Source organism: Xyrauchen texanus, chromosome 37 (assembly GCF_025860055.1).
Source record: "Xyrauchen texanus isolate HMW12.3.18 chromosome 37, RBS_HiC_50CHRs, whole genome shotgun sequence".
Taxonomy (NCBI): domain Eukaryota; kingdom Metazoa; phylum Chordata; class Actinopteri; order Cypriniformes; family Catostomidae; genus Xyrauchen; species Xyrauchen texanus.
The window spans coordinates 4,665,409-4,683,612 of record NC_068312.1 but is presented as its reverse complement, the minus strand read 5'-3'; the positions used below and the strand labels follow the sequence as shown (position 1 = coordinate 4,683,612).

Genomic DNA, 18,204 nt, shown 5'->3' with positions numbered 1-18,204 from the left:
GCAAACAGCCGCTGCTTAAATTCTAAACGTAAAGTTCATGTTCACTGTGAATGCAAGCCCACCATGGTGTTGTAGTCAGTGCTAGCTTTGATCTTCCAGATTTTAGGCTGGAATGAGCAAGAAGCCTAATTGTAATCTTTTTAAATATGTGCATGCATAGGCACCCCAAACGTGACATGGTGATTATATCGTAGCCAGCAGTAGAGAATTGCTGTAACACTGACAAACTTTGCATATTTATATTTTGTTCAGACATAAGCATTTAGGCTCATTTAAGCAGTAGTTCAGATCAAAACATGGGCTCGGGGATGACGGCAAATATCCCGGATTGATTGCCAGTGGCGCACCCTAAGGTCTATATTCTCCGCTCTGTTCATCTATTACGCAAAATATGCGCGAATCTCGCATAAATTGCAAAGACAGAGCTGGAAGAAAATGTTGAGCATATATAAATATATGGTGTATATTGAGTCGTGGTAGTGAGCGTACTATAGTTAATGAATCTGTGTCTCCTCCCACCCTAGCTCGAGCGCACTGAATGCGCAAGAGAGAGAGAGAGAGAGAGAGAGAGCGAGAGATGATGGCGGAGGAAGATCAGCGTTGAGCGTATATCTTTATGTAATTGCATTCTCTGAGCATATTATACACATAAATATAGTCGGCCTGCACGGTAGATTCAGACATGGGTAATGAGGCCAGCCTGGAGGGCGGTGAAGGGGGCACTGTAGTGGGGATGTCGGTTTCAGCACCGCCGGGCTCTGGACAGCTCATGAAGCCCGCGAATGGCGCAGCGGCCGGGGCTGGAGCATCCCTCGAACACAGGGCGGGAATGAATAGGTGAGAAGGAATTTCTTTCTGCTCTATAGTAGTGAAATGTGTGATAAAAGGCAAATGATATGCTAAAATGCAAATGTATGCTCTGCTGTTCAAAAAATAAAAGTAAATAAGATTTATGACTCACAACGAGCGTGAGTTTGATTGATTGTGAGCGGAACGGAAGATACACAGCATCCGTTTGTGGTGCTCGTTTCTTAGCTACGATCTTTCCATTTACCATACTACGGTGTAAAATAAAGACAAGGCTGTCGAAGAACAAGCCGTTTCTAGGAAGCTGGACACGTTAGATTAGGCAGATCGACAAACCTGAGCCACAAAATAATAAACCTAGAGGATGATGCGTGTGTATTTGTGTGTGTGCGAGAGAGAGAGAGAGCGAGACAGAGCGAGAGAGGTAGCCTATGTGAACGTGTGAATAAGAAATGTGCACGTGTAGCCTTCTATGTACCGTAAGGTGTTTTGTGTTTTTATTAAAACGTTTGTTGCATCCAATAATTGAGCATCGCATTATTTTTGGTTTTGGTTGTTAGCTAAATCATTATTTCCCCCGTCGGATTTGTCATGCGTGCTATAAAAAGGCTACATATCTATAGCGGTAAATTATGTAGCTTCACTTCCGATCTTATTAGTAAATTGTGTATGTTCATTTCTTTTAACAAATTACAATAGTTGGCTATTGAAGTGGTTGTATTCATGTTTTTTTAAAGAGATTTCAATGAGAATTCGCATTTAGACAGTATGCACAGCGAGCATTGCCTCCTCTCTGCAAATGGCTGGCTGTCTGTATGTGATGGAGGGGTAGAGTATACAACTGTAAGTGCTTTTACATGAAGAATTGATAGCACTGCAATACACGCACAGCAGCTCATTCATCCGTTCATCAGCAGTTTGCTGTAGTGAATGACTCATTACATCTAGGCCCACAGCAAACACAATTATGTTGTAATTTCATGTTGTAAATAGGCCGTGATAAAGTTTTTATCCAAATTATTTAACACGACCGATACCTATCGAGCATTTTGGGGGCCCTAAGCAGATTTTCAAAATGGGGCCCCCTTACCTACAGTACACCTCTTAACACATCCAGCTTCAATAACTCAACAAGTTTAAATTGTGCAGATAAACAAGTATTATTTTTCAAAAGCATAAAGCTTAAAAATGCAAATCTATCAACTAGTTTATCAGCACAGATAAACGTATTATTAGGGCTGTCGATTTAACGCGTTAATTCTGTGCAATTAATTAATTAGTTAAAAAAATTTACGCAATTAATCGCATGCCCACGGACCATAACAAGGAATATTCCTGAGAAATGCAAGCTTGCAGTACCACCTGTTTACTCCAGAGGGCAGTAAGTGAAATTTCAGCTGTATGAGCAACGTGCAGTTTATACAGTGAAGAAAATATTCAGTAGGCAGAACACCAAAAACATACTTGCGTTCTTGCGTTCAAAACACTCGGAGCGCAAATGCAATCTAAGGGATCTCAAGATGTGTTTAAAGATTGAGTATTAAACTATATTTAACTTGGCACAGTGACCAAAACATTTTATGTTTATGACGCAACACACCCGAGACGTCTAACATAGGTGTAAATTGACGGGCCCTTAAACAAGCCCTCATAATAAATCTCCAACTGATTGACAAATTCACTTGTGAAATGGATTGCTGTGAACTGTATGCCAATGATTGACTTATGATCAATAATATGGTAGTAAACAATACATTGTATTCTAAAGCCTTAGAATACAATGTATTGTCTTATCAATGATTAACTCTTCTGCTACAGGAATGTAAAGCATTTTAATTATGTGAAATATATATATATATATATATATATATATATATATATATATATATATATATATATATATATATATATATATAATTTTAAATATTTAAAGGTAACTATGTATAATTATATATTGATATAAATATGTATAATCATTATATATTGAGTTACTGTTATATGAGGGGCTTTCTCAGCAAATATTTATATATGCAATTAATCGCGATTAATTAATCGGGACACCATGTCATTAATTCGATTACAAATTTTAATCGATTGACAGCCCTACTTATTATATATATTTTTTTAAATACACACATATCACATGCACAAATTCTGTGAAAATGAATAAGAAAGAATTAAAAGATTAAATATTAAAACAAAAAATTAAGGTATGGTAGCTTACAGTAGATGATATTTGCACAGTGGCGAATTCTCAGGGCCAGCAAAGCCTTCTCGGCTGGTCTAACATGCCAAATAAATAAATATTTTTCATCCTTTCATTCACAATCACCTTTTTGCCTATGTATTTTAATCACTTTCCACTTTTAATTAATCTACAAACAAATACAAAAAGTTTATCCAGTCAGAATTTATTCCTTGATGCTTACAAGCAAAGTGTGACAACTGTTTCACAAATCGCATGCCCAAAGCAGCACGTAAGTTTGAGCTCCACCTTGTCAGAATTGCTTCAGAATCTCTCAACAGTGCAAATAAATGAGAAACTAAATTCAGATTGTCAGATACATCAGCCAATCAGATTGGTGGGTGTGATCTTTAGGATATGTCCCGGTGGAGGCCTTCTAGCTGGCCTTGAGTGACGCAAGTGATGAATGTAATTCAAGAATGAAAAGAGTAAGATCAAGCTGTCTGATGAGTTGGCTGTCATCACTGCTGGTATTGCTGTTGAGAAAGAGATCCTTATGGATTTAAAAATCTAAGATGTTCTGCATGATCGTGTGATTGATTAATTAAAAAGGAAAGGAGGGATGATTTTCACTTCAAGCAAATTGGTAAGTGCTTTAAGCATTGTTATAGCAACATAATTTTAAATTCTAATTGTATATTAGGCTGCTTGAGCATTCAGTGTCGGATCAAGTTTTGAAAAGTTGTGCTGTATTCCAACTCGGAAAGTCTGATTTTACAACTTCCTATTAGGAAAAGTGCAATGGAAAGCACCTTGAAATCAGAATTACAACTTGTAGGTTCATGCATAACACAGCATAACCATGTACCCTGATGAAACTAAATGTATTGCAAGCAACATTTAAATTGCAAATATTATTAGATAGATTTTTCAAGGTATTATAGACCTCCTTGGTAGATTCTTATGAAAAATGATGATTTTTGAATGTCTGTTTGGGAGACGTTCATTTCACAAAACAGTCATGCTGCAGTTAAAATGATGCTTGCTTGATATTAAGTGTCATTTCAAGTTCTGGCTTTCGTGCGTGGATGTGTTTTTAAAATGTCAATTGGTATTACTAGCTAGCTGCGACATAATGTATAATGCCCAAATGCATAGGGTGTCTTATTCATTGTGAAACTGTGAAACTGTTTCTTAATGGCATGAATCACACTGAAGACCCAGACTTAAAATACACGGCCCGCCACTATATTGGCACTTTCTGCAAATAGTGGCATATGCTATTTGCACCCTGGTGTATAATAAAACAGTATTTAATCTAATAAATGTTGTGATGTAACTTAACTAAATTGCTGGCAGCGGGACGAACATGATGTGTCATGTAATAATTGTACCTCGTCACTGCTGTGTTCAAATGCCAAGCACGGCATTAGAGAGAGCCAGGGGCTGACTGGGGCTAAAAAGTGGCCCTGGACATTCTGGCCCAGAGTGGCCCATTAACCTGTCATGCAACACACCACACCGGCTCATGGATCTATGAAAAACTATTTTATTGAAAAAAAGAAGACATTTTTATTGACTGCTAATCATCACAACGGGCCCCACAGTGCAAAAATCATCATAACTTTAAAACACATAAAACCACTTTAAATGTGATGAGTGGATTTTTAAGAGAAAGCACTAAAATAAGAACTTTGTAGCTCAGACAAATAACATGTCTGAAAACTTTTTTCTCAACATACATATGTTAGGTTAAAATTTGCATGTACAATGTACAAGAGAAAGTGTGCATTTTAGGTGCTGTGACAAGCCAGCATTTTTTTCAGATTTCAAAGATCTTATTCACCATTCAACTTATTCTAGAAGTGCATATATGAGGTTTGTAGAAACAACAAGTATAATCATAATATATTATGTATGTATACAGCTATACAAGATCATATGTTTTTTAAAATAGTTAGATTAAGAAAGTGTCACACAGCTGGACAATGATGACAATGCTTAAAATTTCATGTCAATTACCCACATAACTGTGTAAATGTTTATATAAAAAAACAAAGTTGGCCAGAATATGTATATATATAAATATAAACAAATATAAATATATGTAAAACAAAATAAATATAACTCTTAAAGTATAGATCTTTGCAGATATTTTGCAGATTAATTGCTCATATTTTTGCTCTGAGTTTGTTGCGTCTTTATATCCGCAGTGTTTTAATTCCTTCCCCAGCTAATTATTCTCGATAAAAAGTGAAAAGACCAATGCTTTAACAAGCACTGTTTCTGCTTTCCTTTAAACAAAGAAAGACTCAAATAGCCACAAAGTAATATTTTTCATGACTTATTTTCTGTATTTTTATAAGGTATGATTATTATTCAGCAAGCCGCACTTCAGCTCCCTGCGGTATGAATAAATTATGCAAATGACTATGTACTGTTCATAGCTTTCCTTTTTGCAGATTTTATATATGCTGCTGTAATTGTATTAGTTGTAACTTACAGGAATTTGTCATTTTGTGATTATTCAGAGCTAATCTTATACTTACATATACTCTAATATGTTGTATTTGGTTGTCACCATTATTGTGATTTGTATGTCAAATAACTTGGTTCACAAGAAGTACATTGTGTACACTAGGGATGGGTGATACCACTTATTTTCTTTTCGAGCCAATACCAATAATTTCAAGTCCAATATTGTCGATACAATACCGATACTTCTGTTAAATGTGTTTTTTTTATTAATTGGGATAAAATGGGTAATTTAACATTTAACAAATAATTTACCATCTATAAATGTAATTAATGTTAACAAATTATACATCTTTTCCAAGGTCTAAGGTTCAACATTGATATGCGAGCTCTGTTTCACGATAGCAATGCTGCAGAAACAGCAATTTAGTTATTTGTGCCAGGAATACAAATATTAGTACTATATATTAGTCTCACAAACAAAACGAGCCTGTCTCCAAAGTCTATATTTAAAAATGGGGCATAGTTTTATTCATAATAGCCATGCAGTGCAGTCAGATTTTGTGTCGTCTTGAAGGGCGGAGACTTAATTTTACTCTGTACGCTTCCAGCAATTTTACAGAGAAAAAAGCATGGAGGAACCTCATTTTTTGTTAGATCATCTTCAAATTTGAAACATAACTGTAAAGCAGTTCAATGGAAAGGAGGAGGTGAGAACTGGCTTGACAATATAAATTATATTTTTAATAAAGAACTAAAACAAAAAGACACAAACACACACATAGGACGGACAGCTGCCCATAAACGCTCTCTCTCTGTCGCACCACCGGCCGCAGTCGGCCTTTATCCCTCTCGGAGGCTTGATTAGCCTGATAAGGGGCCGGGTGTGTAAAATCATGACCCGGCCCTGCAATATGCCTGTTTACAATAACTTCTTTAGACTTGTGACTTTGAGAACATTGTATTTCTGAGTTGTCTTGGCACTTTTATTATTGTTTTTTTAGATTATAAAAACATGTTAAGCACAAAATATTTCCATCACTATAAACTTCAGCTTCTCTAACTTTAAAAAATACCAACATATATAAATTCTGAAACTTGGGAAATAAAGCCCAAAGTGTCTTCTTTCAAAAGATAATACAGCTGTGTCCAGACTGTGATTAGACTTCTGTTTTGTTTACCCTTACAAAAATGAACAATTTCACTATAGTAACTATTGTTTAACCTTGGTATATAGTTAAACCATAGATACCACACAATTAACCATGGTTCCTCGACTGTCGCTCACTTTGATGTTGTGTCGAAGAAGCGACACTAGGGGTCTCTCTTGAGCGCCGAATATACCTCTGATCTATGAAAAAAGGCCAATGAGAAATTGGCAGACAGAATTTGCATGTCCCGCCCCCGGACATACGGGTATAAAGGCAGGGAAATACATCTGTTTCATTCAGAAATTTACTTCGGAGCCGATGGTCGTGTATGCAGCGAGCTACGAGTCACACACCTGTTCCTCTTACCTCTGAGCGATCTGCTGTTGGATCTATGGCGCACTTCAGCGGCTTTCTCCTTCTCTGCATGTCAGTGCAGTTTGCCCCTGGGCACTTCGACAGCGCAAACTAAAAGAGTTGTTTGTTAAAAGAGTGATTTTCTCTAAAAGAGTATTTTCCTCTAAAAGAGCAATACACAGCGGCATTGAACATCCTTTTCAGGACTTTATAAAGATGCCTTTCCACCGCTGTGTAGTTCCTGGATGCGCTAGAGTGCTCTCAGCTTCAGACGGCCACAGGTGCTGTCTCGTGTGTCTGGGCTGTGATCACACCGAGGCAGCTTTTGTGGATGGTTCATGTTCTTACTGTGAGAACATGACCATGGCAACGTTGCGGTCCTGGCTTTCTTTCAACTGAAGGAACAGCACTCCAGCCGCCCCCCGCTTCGCTCCTTCTTCCCACGGGATTGAGGATGACGCGGCTGGTTATGGAGGCGACGTGGGGATGGCAGTGGGCTCGGTTTCGCCGGGTACACCCCCACAAACCACCCGCCCCCGGCACACTCATTGACTTCCGTCCGGGCTCGAGGCAACAGCGGCTCACCTCATAGCCAGCCTGCCTATCCTCTGGAGCCCCCCGAGCTGAATGAGCTTGACCGCTGCATTGGAGAGCGGTCTGGCATCTGAAGCGGATGACTCGTCTGGGCTGCCGCCTTCGGGCCAGCACGCCCAGGCTGAGGCTGACGCCCAGATGTCCGACATGCTTCCAGCCGCTAGCATGGGGTTGGACTGGAACCCTCCGTCCACACAGCCACGCCCCCCGGTCCCTTTCTTCCCGGAGGTGCATGATGAGCTGACGACTGCATAGAGAGCAACCCCCTCCACTCGTCAGAAAGCCCCTCACTCATCCGCTCTCACTACCCTCAATGGCAGAGCAGCCCACGGGTACACGGCGATTCCCCAGGTGGATAGGGCAGTTGCGATCCACCTATGCCCTGAGAACGCCACCCCCTCCAAGGCCTGTAGGCGTCACTGGCCGCCAAAGCCTACAAAGCTTCCTTGACGCCCGTGTCTCCCAGTTCGGCCTCTTCGGTGACACCGTCGAGGATATCACCGAGCAGTTCTCCGCGGTGAAAAAGCAGATGGAGGCCATCTCACACATCCTGCACCGATGCAAACCTGCTGCCGCGCTCTTGAGACGATCGATCCAGAGACCAAGACGTTCACTCCGGAGCTGGTAAGCAGACCAATCCGTCCCCCGGTGGAGGGCTGGGAGGAAAATCCTTGTTTGAATTTATTTCATTTGCCGCAACCCCTCAGGGCCTACATTCTCAATAATAGAGCTATTTCCTTTGTCTCTGGGTCACCTAGCCCGCAAATGCCGTTCTCACGGCACTCTGCCGCCACACCTCAACAGTCCCGGCATGCTGGATGCAGACCCCCCACCTTCAGCCACACGACTGTTCCCCGGCTGGCCGGTTCAGATGAGTCTAGAGGATGCCTCCACCAGACCTCCTCCTCAGTCACTAACCCGGCCCCTGCCAGGTGTCCGGAGCAAGGTAAGTGCTTCGAGTCTTTTCTCAGCACCAGAGCCTCGGGACGCACCTTTGCCTCCCAACGCTGTACTACCTGCTCCACCCCGCTGCTAAACCCCGCCAGGTATGTCAAAAATAATCGTCCCGTTAGTGCCCCCAGCTTGGATGCGTGGCTTTCACTTCCCAACCCGTCACGCTGGCTGGCCCATCCGACTCGGTTACGCAATTCAGTTTGCCAGGCCCCCTCCCCCTTCGGGGGCGTCCGCTTTACCGCAGTACACGGCGAACATGCCAATTCCCTGCGAGCGGAAATCGCGACCCTCTTACTCAAAGAAGAGATAGATTCTGTTCCTCCAACCGAGATGAAGAAGGGTTTCTACAGCCCTTACTTCATTGTACCCAAGAAAGGCAGCATCTTACGACCGATCTTGGACTTGCGAGTTTTCAACCGGGCTTTGCACAAACTCCAGTTCAAAATGCTCACGCAAAAACACATCTTAATTTGTGTCCCGCATCTAGATTGGTTCGCAGCGGTAGACCTGAAGAACGCATACTTCCATGTCTCAATATTGCCTCGACATTGACCGGTTCGCTACGACGGAAGGCGTCCTCCCCTTCGGCATGTCCCTGTCCCCTCGCATCTTTATGAAGTTTGCAGAGGCAGCCCTTGCCCCGCTCCGAGAAGCCGGCATCCACATACTCAACTACCTCGATGACTGGCTCATCCTGGCCATCTCTCGAGAGTTACTCTGCGCCCACTGGGACCAGGTGCTCAGGCACCTCAGCCGTTTAGGGCTTCATGTCAACTTGGATCAGAGCATCTCTTTTCTGGCATTGAGACTCAGTCTCAATGCCAGCATGCCTCACCAACGAGAGCGCAGTCAGTGCTGGAATGCCTCGCCGCCTTCAGGCCAGGCACTGCAGTCCCTTTAAAACCTTTCAAGAGGCTCCAGGGGCATATGGCGTCCTCCGGGGCGGTTGCGCTGCTGGGGTTGATGCATATGAGACCACTTCAGCACTGGCTCCAGACTCGAGTTCCGAGACGAGCATGGCGCCGCGGCCCGCACCGTGTGATGGTCACCCCCGCCTGCCGCCAAACATTCAAACCCTGGACAGACCTCTGCTTTCTGCGGGCAGGAGTCCCCTTGCAGCAGGTGTCCCGACGTGTTCTGGTCACAACCTACGCCTCCAAATTGGGTTCGGGCGCAGTGTGTAACAGGTACGCAGCCACGGACCATTAGAAAGGGGCCCCGATGCACTGACACATCAACTGCCTAGAGTTGTTGACTGTATTCTTTGCCCTGCGGAGGTTTCGCCCACTAGTTCAGGGCAAACACGTCTTGATCAGATCAGACAGCACCACCGCGGTAGCATACATAAATCGCCAAAGCAGTATACGCTCCCGCCACATGTCACAACTCCCCCGTCGTCTCCTCCTTTGGAGCCATCAGTGACTCAAGTCACTGCGCGCCACTCACATCCCTGGCAACCTCAATGTGGTAGCGGATGCGTTATCACGACCACACTTGCCTAGTGGAGAGTGGAGGCTTCACCCCCAGTCTGTCCAGCTGATTTGGGAATGGTTCGGCAAGGCTCAGGTAGATCTGTTCGCCTCCCAGACCTACCTGCTCTGGTATGCCCGAACAGAGGCTCCCCTCGGGGCAGACACATTGGCACACAGCTGGCCCACAGGGGCTGTGCAAGTACGCATTTCCCCCAGTGAGCCTTCTTGCACAGGTGCTGTGCAAGGTCAGGGAGGACGAGGAACAAGTCACTCTAGTGGCTCCCTATTGGCCCACCCGTGCTTAGTTCTCAGACCTCGTACTCCTCGCCCCTCCCTGGCAAATTCCCCTGATGAAAGACCTTCTTTCTCAGGGATGGGGCACGCTCTGGCATCGGCCCCAGACCTCTGGAATCTCCATGTCTGGCCCCTGGACGTGATGCGGAAAATCTAGCTGATCTACCACCTGCCATTGTAGACACGATCAACCAAGCAAGAGCCCCTTTTACCAGGCAACTTTATACCCTAAAGTGGTGCTTGTTCGCAAATTGGTCGAAGACCCACAAAGCTGCACAGTCAGGTCAGTGCTCTCATTTCTGCAGGAGAGGTTGGAGAGGAGGCTGTCGCCGTCCACCTTGAAGGTGTATGTAGCCGCTATCGCAGCCCACCACGACACAGTAGACGGCAAGTCTTTGGGTAAGCATGACTTGATTATCAGGTTCCTAAGAGGCACCCGGAGGGTAAATCCCTCCCGGCCAAGCCTTTTCCCATCCTGGGATCTCTCAGTGGTCCTCTCGGGCCTTCAGAAACCCCTCTTCAAACCGCTAGAATCAGTTGGACTCAGGACCCTTTCCCTAAAGACGGCCCTGCTGATCCCGCTCGCCTCCATCATGAGGGTCGGGGACCTGCAAGTGTTCTCTGTCAGCGACACTTGCCTGGAGTTCAGTCTGGCAGACACACATGTGATCCTAAGACCGCAGCCGGTCTACGTACCCAAGGTTCCTACCACGCCCTTCAGAGACCAGGTAGTGAGGCCAGCCCCTCCGTTGCTGTGTCCGGTATGTGCTTTGCATACCTACTTGTACTGCACGCAGAGCTTTAGACATTCTGAGCAGCTCTTTGTCTGCTTTGGTGGACAGCAGAAAGGGAACCCTGTCTCCAACAGAGGCTCTCCCACTGGGTGGTGGACGGCATTTCATTGGCCTATCGCACCCAGGCCATGCCCCCCCTTGCGGGTCAGAGCACACTCAACAAGGAGTGTTGCTTCCTCATGGGCACTGGCCAGAGGCACCTCCCTGGCAGACATATGCAGAGCAGTGGGTTGGAAACACCTAATACCTTGAGAGAAAAGAAGCCTGGCTAGGCTCGGCCCGTTCCCTGACTTGGCAGCATCGCCTTGTTCCCCTGACAAGGGTAAAGAACCAGAAGGCTTTCGACAACTTTATGGGGCATTGGGGAAGAGTACGTGCAGCCTGATACAGCTGGTCGCTTTGGCACGTTAAATGCCTGCCCACTCCTGTGTCAGCAGTACACGTACACGGCTCAGTGCATGGCGTGATTTAAATTGGACCCCTAGTGTCGCTTCTTCGACACAACATCGAAGTGAGCGACAGATGTTACGGATGCAACTGATGGAGGGAACGAGACGTTGTCTCCTCCCGGCCACGTCGCTGGACCATTGTTGGCTCCTCAGAAAAATCCTGAATGAAACAGATGCTTTTCCCCGCCTTTATACCCGTACAGTCAGGTCCATAAATATTGGGACATCGACACAATTCTAATCTTTTTGGCTCTATACACCACCACAATGGATTTGAAATGAAACGAACAAGATGTGCAAGATGAATACAAGGGTATTTACATCCGAATCAGGTGAATGGTGTAGGAATTACAACAGTTTGTATATGTGCCTCCCACTTTTTAAGGGACCAAAAGTAATGGGACAATTGGCTGCTCAGCTGTTCCATGGCCAGGTGTGTGTTATTCCCTCATTATCCCATTTACAAGGAGCAGATAAAAGGTCCAGAATTCATTTCAAGTGTGCTATTTGCATTTGGAATCTGTTGCTGTCAACTCTCAATATGAGATCCAAAGAGCTGTCACTATCAGTGAAGCAAGCCATCATTAGGCTGAAAAATCAAAACAAACCCATCAGAGAGATAGCAAAAACATTAGGTGTGGCCAAATCAACTGTTTGGAACATTCTTAAAAAGAAAGAACGCACCGGTGAGCTCAGCAACACCAAAAGTCCCGGAAGACCACGGAAAACAACTGTGGTGGATGACCGAAGAATTCTTTCCCTGGTGAAGAAAACACCCTTCACAACAGTTGGCCAGATCAAGAACACGCTGCAGGAGGTAGGTGTATGTGTGTCAAAGTCAACAATCAAGAGTAGACTTCACCAGAGTGAATATAGAGGGTTCACCACAAGATGTAAACCATTGGTGAGCCTCAAAAACAGGAAGGCCAGATTAGAGTTTGCCAAACAACATCTAAAAAAACTTTCACAGTTCTGGAACAACATCCTATGGACAGATGAGACAAAGATCAACTTGTACCAGAGTGATGGGAAGAGAAGAGTATGGAGAAGGAAAGGAACTGCTCATGATCCAAAGCATACCACCTCATCAGTGAAGCATGGTGGTGGGTAGTGTCATGGCGTGGGCATGTATGGCTGCCAATGGAACTGGTTCTCTTGTATTTACTGATGATGTGACTGCTGACAAAAGCAGCAGGATGAATTCTGAAGTGTTTCGGGCAATATTATCTGCTCATATTCAGCCAAATGCTTCAGAACTCATTGGACGGCGCTTCACAATACAGATGGACAATGACCCGAAGCATACTGCGAAAGCAACCAAAGAGTTTTTTAAGGGAAAGAAGTGGAATGTTATGCAATGGCCAAGTCAATCACCTGACCTGAATCTGATTGAGCGTGCATTTCACTTGCTGAAGACAAAACTGAAGGGAAAATGCCCCAAGAACAAGCAGGAACTGAAGACAGTTGCAGTAGAGGCCTGGCAGAGCATCACTAGGAATGAAACCCAGCGTCTGGTGATGTCTATGCATTCCAGACTTCAGGCTGTAATTGACTGCAAAGGATTTGCAACCAAGTATTAAAAAGTGAAAGTTTGATTTATGATTGTTAATCTGTCCCATTACTTTTGGTCCCTTAAAAAGTGGGAGGCGCATATACAAACAGTTGTAATTCCTACACCGTTCACCTGATTTGGATGTAAATACCCTCAAATTAAAGCTGAAAGTCTGCAGTGTGCATTGTGGTGGTGTATAGAGCCAAAAAGATTAGAATTGTGTCGATGTCCCAATAGTTATGGACCTGAATGTATGTCCGGGGGCGGACTACAATATTACTTTAGTAAAACCATGGTTAACTATTATTTTTTTTTTGTTACTTATTAACAACAATTGCACACAATTATAAGAAATGTCACCTTTAGATATGTTGTTATTTTAGCATGAATTTACTGAAGAAGCAGTGGTGTTAAGTCTGAAGTGGTGGGCATGCAGTGAATTTATAAAAATTTATAAAAAAACGCATGCACCCGATCTCTAAAATTAATTAACATTTATATACAGTTCATGTAAAATGTGTAAGAGTTTAAGTTTCTTGCTGGCATGGTGTAGAGTACACTGCTAAGAACATTGGTATAGTAACTTCATGTTAAATATGTATATAAATTAATAGGTGACATTATTGTTCCTTTTATTGATCTACAATGAAAATTGTTTATACTTTATTATTATTATAAATAATAAATTAATTCATAATACGCAATAAACTGTTAAGTATAATATGAGAGTAGTAATGTTCACGTTAATACGTTATATTGTATTACCATATATAGCCTAAATAAATATTTATTGTTATTTTTTTTTTTTATTCTTTGTGTACTATTATGTGCTTTTCAGTGTAGAGTGAAATTGTTTTCCTACTTAGAAATATACATTTTACTTATTTGATATAATGAGAAAAAGGCACCATGGACAGCAATTAAGGGCAAAAAAAGAAGAAAAAAAGAGCATCAAAATCAGGGTTGCAGTAACATGCAGTATTTTCACAAAGTTTAATTGCATAAGTTACATTTAAATGTATATACATATATTTATGTTTAGCAGGGAAATAAATATGCAGTGCAAATTATAGTTTCTCCAGGAATGCTTGTGTGTCAGATGTTGGAAATGTGGAAATATGATTGGAATGGAAATGGAAAATATGATTGGTTAGCAAATATCCAATCGCGTCCGAAATGAATGTTCTTATTGGTGGATCAGCTTAGCCAAACTGTCTGTCTTACCAGTGCTCCCCAGTGCATCTCCGTGCGCATTTAGAGAGAATCTCTGTAAAAATTTTACAATAATAATAATAAAACACAATTCACACAACGGTGCTGCAGCATCGTGTTAATAGATTGAAAAAGTTCTGGGTCAAAAGCTTGTTGTTCTGGCGGCCACGTGTATCATCACTTGTTTCAGGTGGCAAACGCAAAATCCTTAAACAGATAGGAGGGCATACAACTTATGCCTGCATATGCCCTAGACTAGAGACACCAGAAGCTGTTTCTCTGATTTTCACTCATTAACTCTACAAGCCACTGATCCCTCTTGTTTGAACGAGTCTTGTGACGGCTCAAGCGCTTGTCTACTTGTGTTTTTCAGCATTTATGAACGTTAAGATGAGCGGAAGAAATTAGTTCTCATTCTGCACAAGTATTTGCTAATATAACCTAATCCTTTTTATTTCACTTTGAAGCTTATGATCATTATTCATGGTAGCCAACTAATAATATCCCTAGTTAAAAAAAATATAACATTATTTACAATAGATATTTTTGTGTGAGGATCAATATTTTTGATACAACATCAGTATCAGAAGTCTCGATACTTTTAGGATCGATCCGCCCATCCCTAGTGCACACATGGAAATGCATCATGAAGAGTCAGTAATTTCAAAATAAAAGACATTTCAGTTTTTCCACAATAAAAGCCTTTGGATTGGCTTTACCATACACATTTTTTTTAATATTCACTCTGTAATGGGGTCTGCACAGGCATGTTTGAGCCCAGGGCGGCCCGTCTATATTGGATGGGTCGGTACTTGCGCAGCAACGGCCTAAATTACCCAGCAGCACACCGGGAAACCACTGGTGCTCCCGATGACCAGTCCACCAGTTTTCAGGTTCAGGAAATAGTCACCGCTGCCTCGCTTTCCAGCCTGTGAGATGACGAACCGCTAGAAAATGAACCAACCATGCATTCCAGACCGGCAAAGGCATGCTTGCACCTGTCTACCTCCTTCTCTGCAATGCACAACCAGGCAGGTGTGCCCTCCGATCACAACAAGATCACAGTGTTTACTTTTAGTGATAGGCTATAACATTGCCCTTAAACACTTTATTTACACTTTTTATGTTAATTTTTATTTAAAATAAATTACTTCCTGATGGTGTGTTGTCCTGTCGGTTCTCGATTACATGGACCGATAAGAGGGAGAATAGTGAAATTGGCAAATGGTGGACTTAAACCGTATTGCCCACAAAATGAACCAGTTGTCTTACTATTGTCGCCACATCAGATCTTATGCTAGAATTTGTCAAATTCACTTACTTATCTCTCGACATCTTTTCTTCAGAACGAATGAAATATTTTAATATTTTTTACAGGTTCCATCTGACTTTTGGCATGCATATAGCTGGGCTGTGTGCCCAGTGATATTTACATTTATTGCAAATAATTATTTGGCTATACTGAACCCATGGTAGGGGCGCACTTGTCACTGCAGGGGCCATATGCAGCCGCATATGTTGCTTAATAGGTAGGGCCGACACTGCCTACTGCACAAATACAGAGCAGAATAAACATGCCATTTTTTCACGAGATATCTTAATCTAACAAAATACGTACTAACAAAATAAATACCAAAAACCTGCATACAGTACATGGTTCCTATTTTCTTCAATTAGTGTTTGAAGACAAGGAGCATTTTTGTTACAAGTGCCCCTATACCAGGTACAGTTGTAACACTGCCACGGGACAGTTGTCACAATCATCTGTAATGTGCTAAATAAGGCATTTGGACTGACTTAAGAGAAATATACTGACACATTTAAAACTCAGTGATTTTTTTTCAAATATTTGTAATGTTTGTATATGTATAATTTCTAACACATCAGCTTGAAACACTCTCTTAGTTTTCCTCATCCTGACACGAGGCATCCAGTGACATGCACACACATATAAACAAACCAAAATATTAATCACAATCATATTTTTGGACTAAATCTACTTTACAAAATCATTTACACTGCACAATTATATCTCTCTATTGATCTGACTTTCCATCCGTCCGCCCATCCTTCAATCCATAATTTCTCATTTGTTCTTTGGACATGTATTCTTTATATATTGCTGAGGAAATCTAGTGGGTGAGTTAGGTATTGCAGCCTTTCATACAGGAAGTAGTTTATGTATGGGAGTAGAAGCACATGAGAGAGTTCACTTCAGCTGTGCCAAAAACCTCTGTAATTCACCTGAGCAAATTTAATTTCAATTCAAATTTCAATGCGATGGGACTATAACTGCTCTTCCAAGTGTCTAAAAACTATCAACCCCATGCCTGTGAGAACCACGAAGATGACTAATGTGACCAACAAAATACCACAGGTACCTTCTGAGTATGCTGATTTAATTGAAACCTTTTGCAAAACCAAAGCCTCACAACTACCGCTGCACCGACCCAGTGACTGTGCCATTAATCTGTCACCTGATACTATGCCTCCTAGAGGCAAAATCTTCTCCCTGTCTGAACCAGAGGCCAAAGCAATGAGATCATACATTGAAGAGGAACTGGCCAAGGGTTTCATCCGTCCATCCACTTCACCAACAGCAGCAGGCTTCTTCTTCGTTGGTAAGAAGGATGGGGGTCTTCGTCCCTGTATAGATTATCGTGGTGTGAATGATATAACTGTTAAATTAAGATATCCATTGCCTTTGGTTCCTGCAGCATTGGAACATCTAAAATCTGCTGAGTTTTTTACCAAGCTGGATCTTAGCTGTGCTTACAACCTCATTCGTATTCGAGAAGGAAAAAAAGTTGAGGAAAACAACTTTCTCCACCAGCAGCAGGCACTACGAATATCTCCAATAGTCTGTCTGTGTTCCAATCTTTCATAAATGACGTATTCAGAGACATGTCGAACCAGTGCTTGATTGTATATATCGATGATATCTTGGTTTATTCAGACATCTTGGAGGAACACATCAAGCAGGTCCGGGCTGTTCTGAAACATCTCATGGAACACAAATTATATGCCAAAGCAGAGAAGTGTGAATTCCACCAAACATCCGTGTCCTTCCTCGGTTATATCTTCAGTCCAGAAGGTGTGTCTAAGGACGAGGGAAAGTACGGCAGTTCTAAACTGGCCTCAACCTGTTACTGTCAAGGAACAGTGGTAGAAGTGGATGCATCTAACTCTGGCATTGGCACTATCAACTCTCAATGCCAAGGTAATCCTTCTAAACGTTTTCCATGTGCTTACTACTCACGCAAACTTTCCTCTGCTGAACATAATTATGATGTGGGCAATAGTGAACTACTAGCTATGAAGACAGCATTTGGTGAATGGCAACACTTGCTGGAGGGTGCCAGTCATCCATTTCTGGTATTAACGGATCATCGCAACCTGGAATACCTGCGCTCAGCCAAGAGACTAAATCCCAGAGAGGCCAGATGGGCACTGTTCTTCACTCGATTCAACTTTTCTATTACCTATCTTCCAGGATCAAGAATGTCAAAGCCGACTCGCTTTCCCATCAGTATGACAGCACTCTTCAGAATCCCTCTCTGGAGCCCATCATTTCACCTACACTGATTCTAGCCCTAGTCCAGTGGGACATCATGTCCGAAATCTCTCAGGCCCACGCACAAGACCTACCGCCTCCAGAATGCCTGCCCAACCGAACGTTTGTACCACCTAGGCTACAAGAAAATGTAATAATATAAACTGGGTACACTCCTCCACAAGTTCTGGTCATCCAGGTATTACATCAGCTGTTTGCTTATTAAGGAATCGGTTCTGGTGGGAAATGTTACAGGTGGACACCACTACTTTCGTGAATACCTGTCACACCTGCTCCACAGTGAAGACCCATAGATAATCCCCGGCAGGACTACTACAACCCCTACCCATACCACAAT

General features: G+C 42.7%; 1 protein-coding gene across 1 annotated transcript in view; it reads left to right on the top strand.

The window, feature by feature from the left end:
• Window positions 1–590: 590 nt before the first annotated feature.
• The window catches only part of bsna (bassoon presynaptic cytomatrix protein a), a 253,160-nt gene continuing 235,546 nt past the window's right edge, over window positions 591–18,204 (top strand). The window contains exon 1 of the mRNA XM_052108105.1: window positions 591–837. Within this exon, the coding sequence (XP_051964065.1) occupies window positions 683–837 (155 nt within the window). The 5' untranslated portion in view covers window positions 591–682. The remainder of the gene's footprint in view (window positions 838–18,204) is intronic.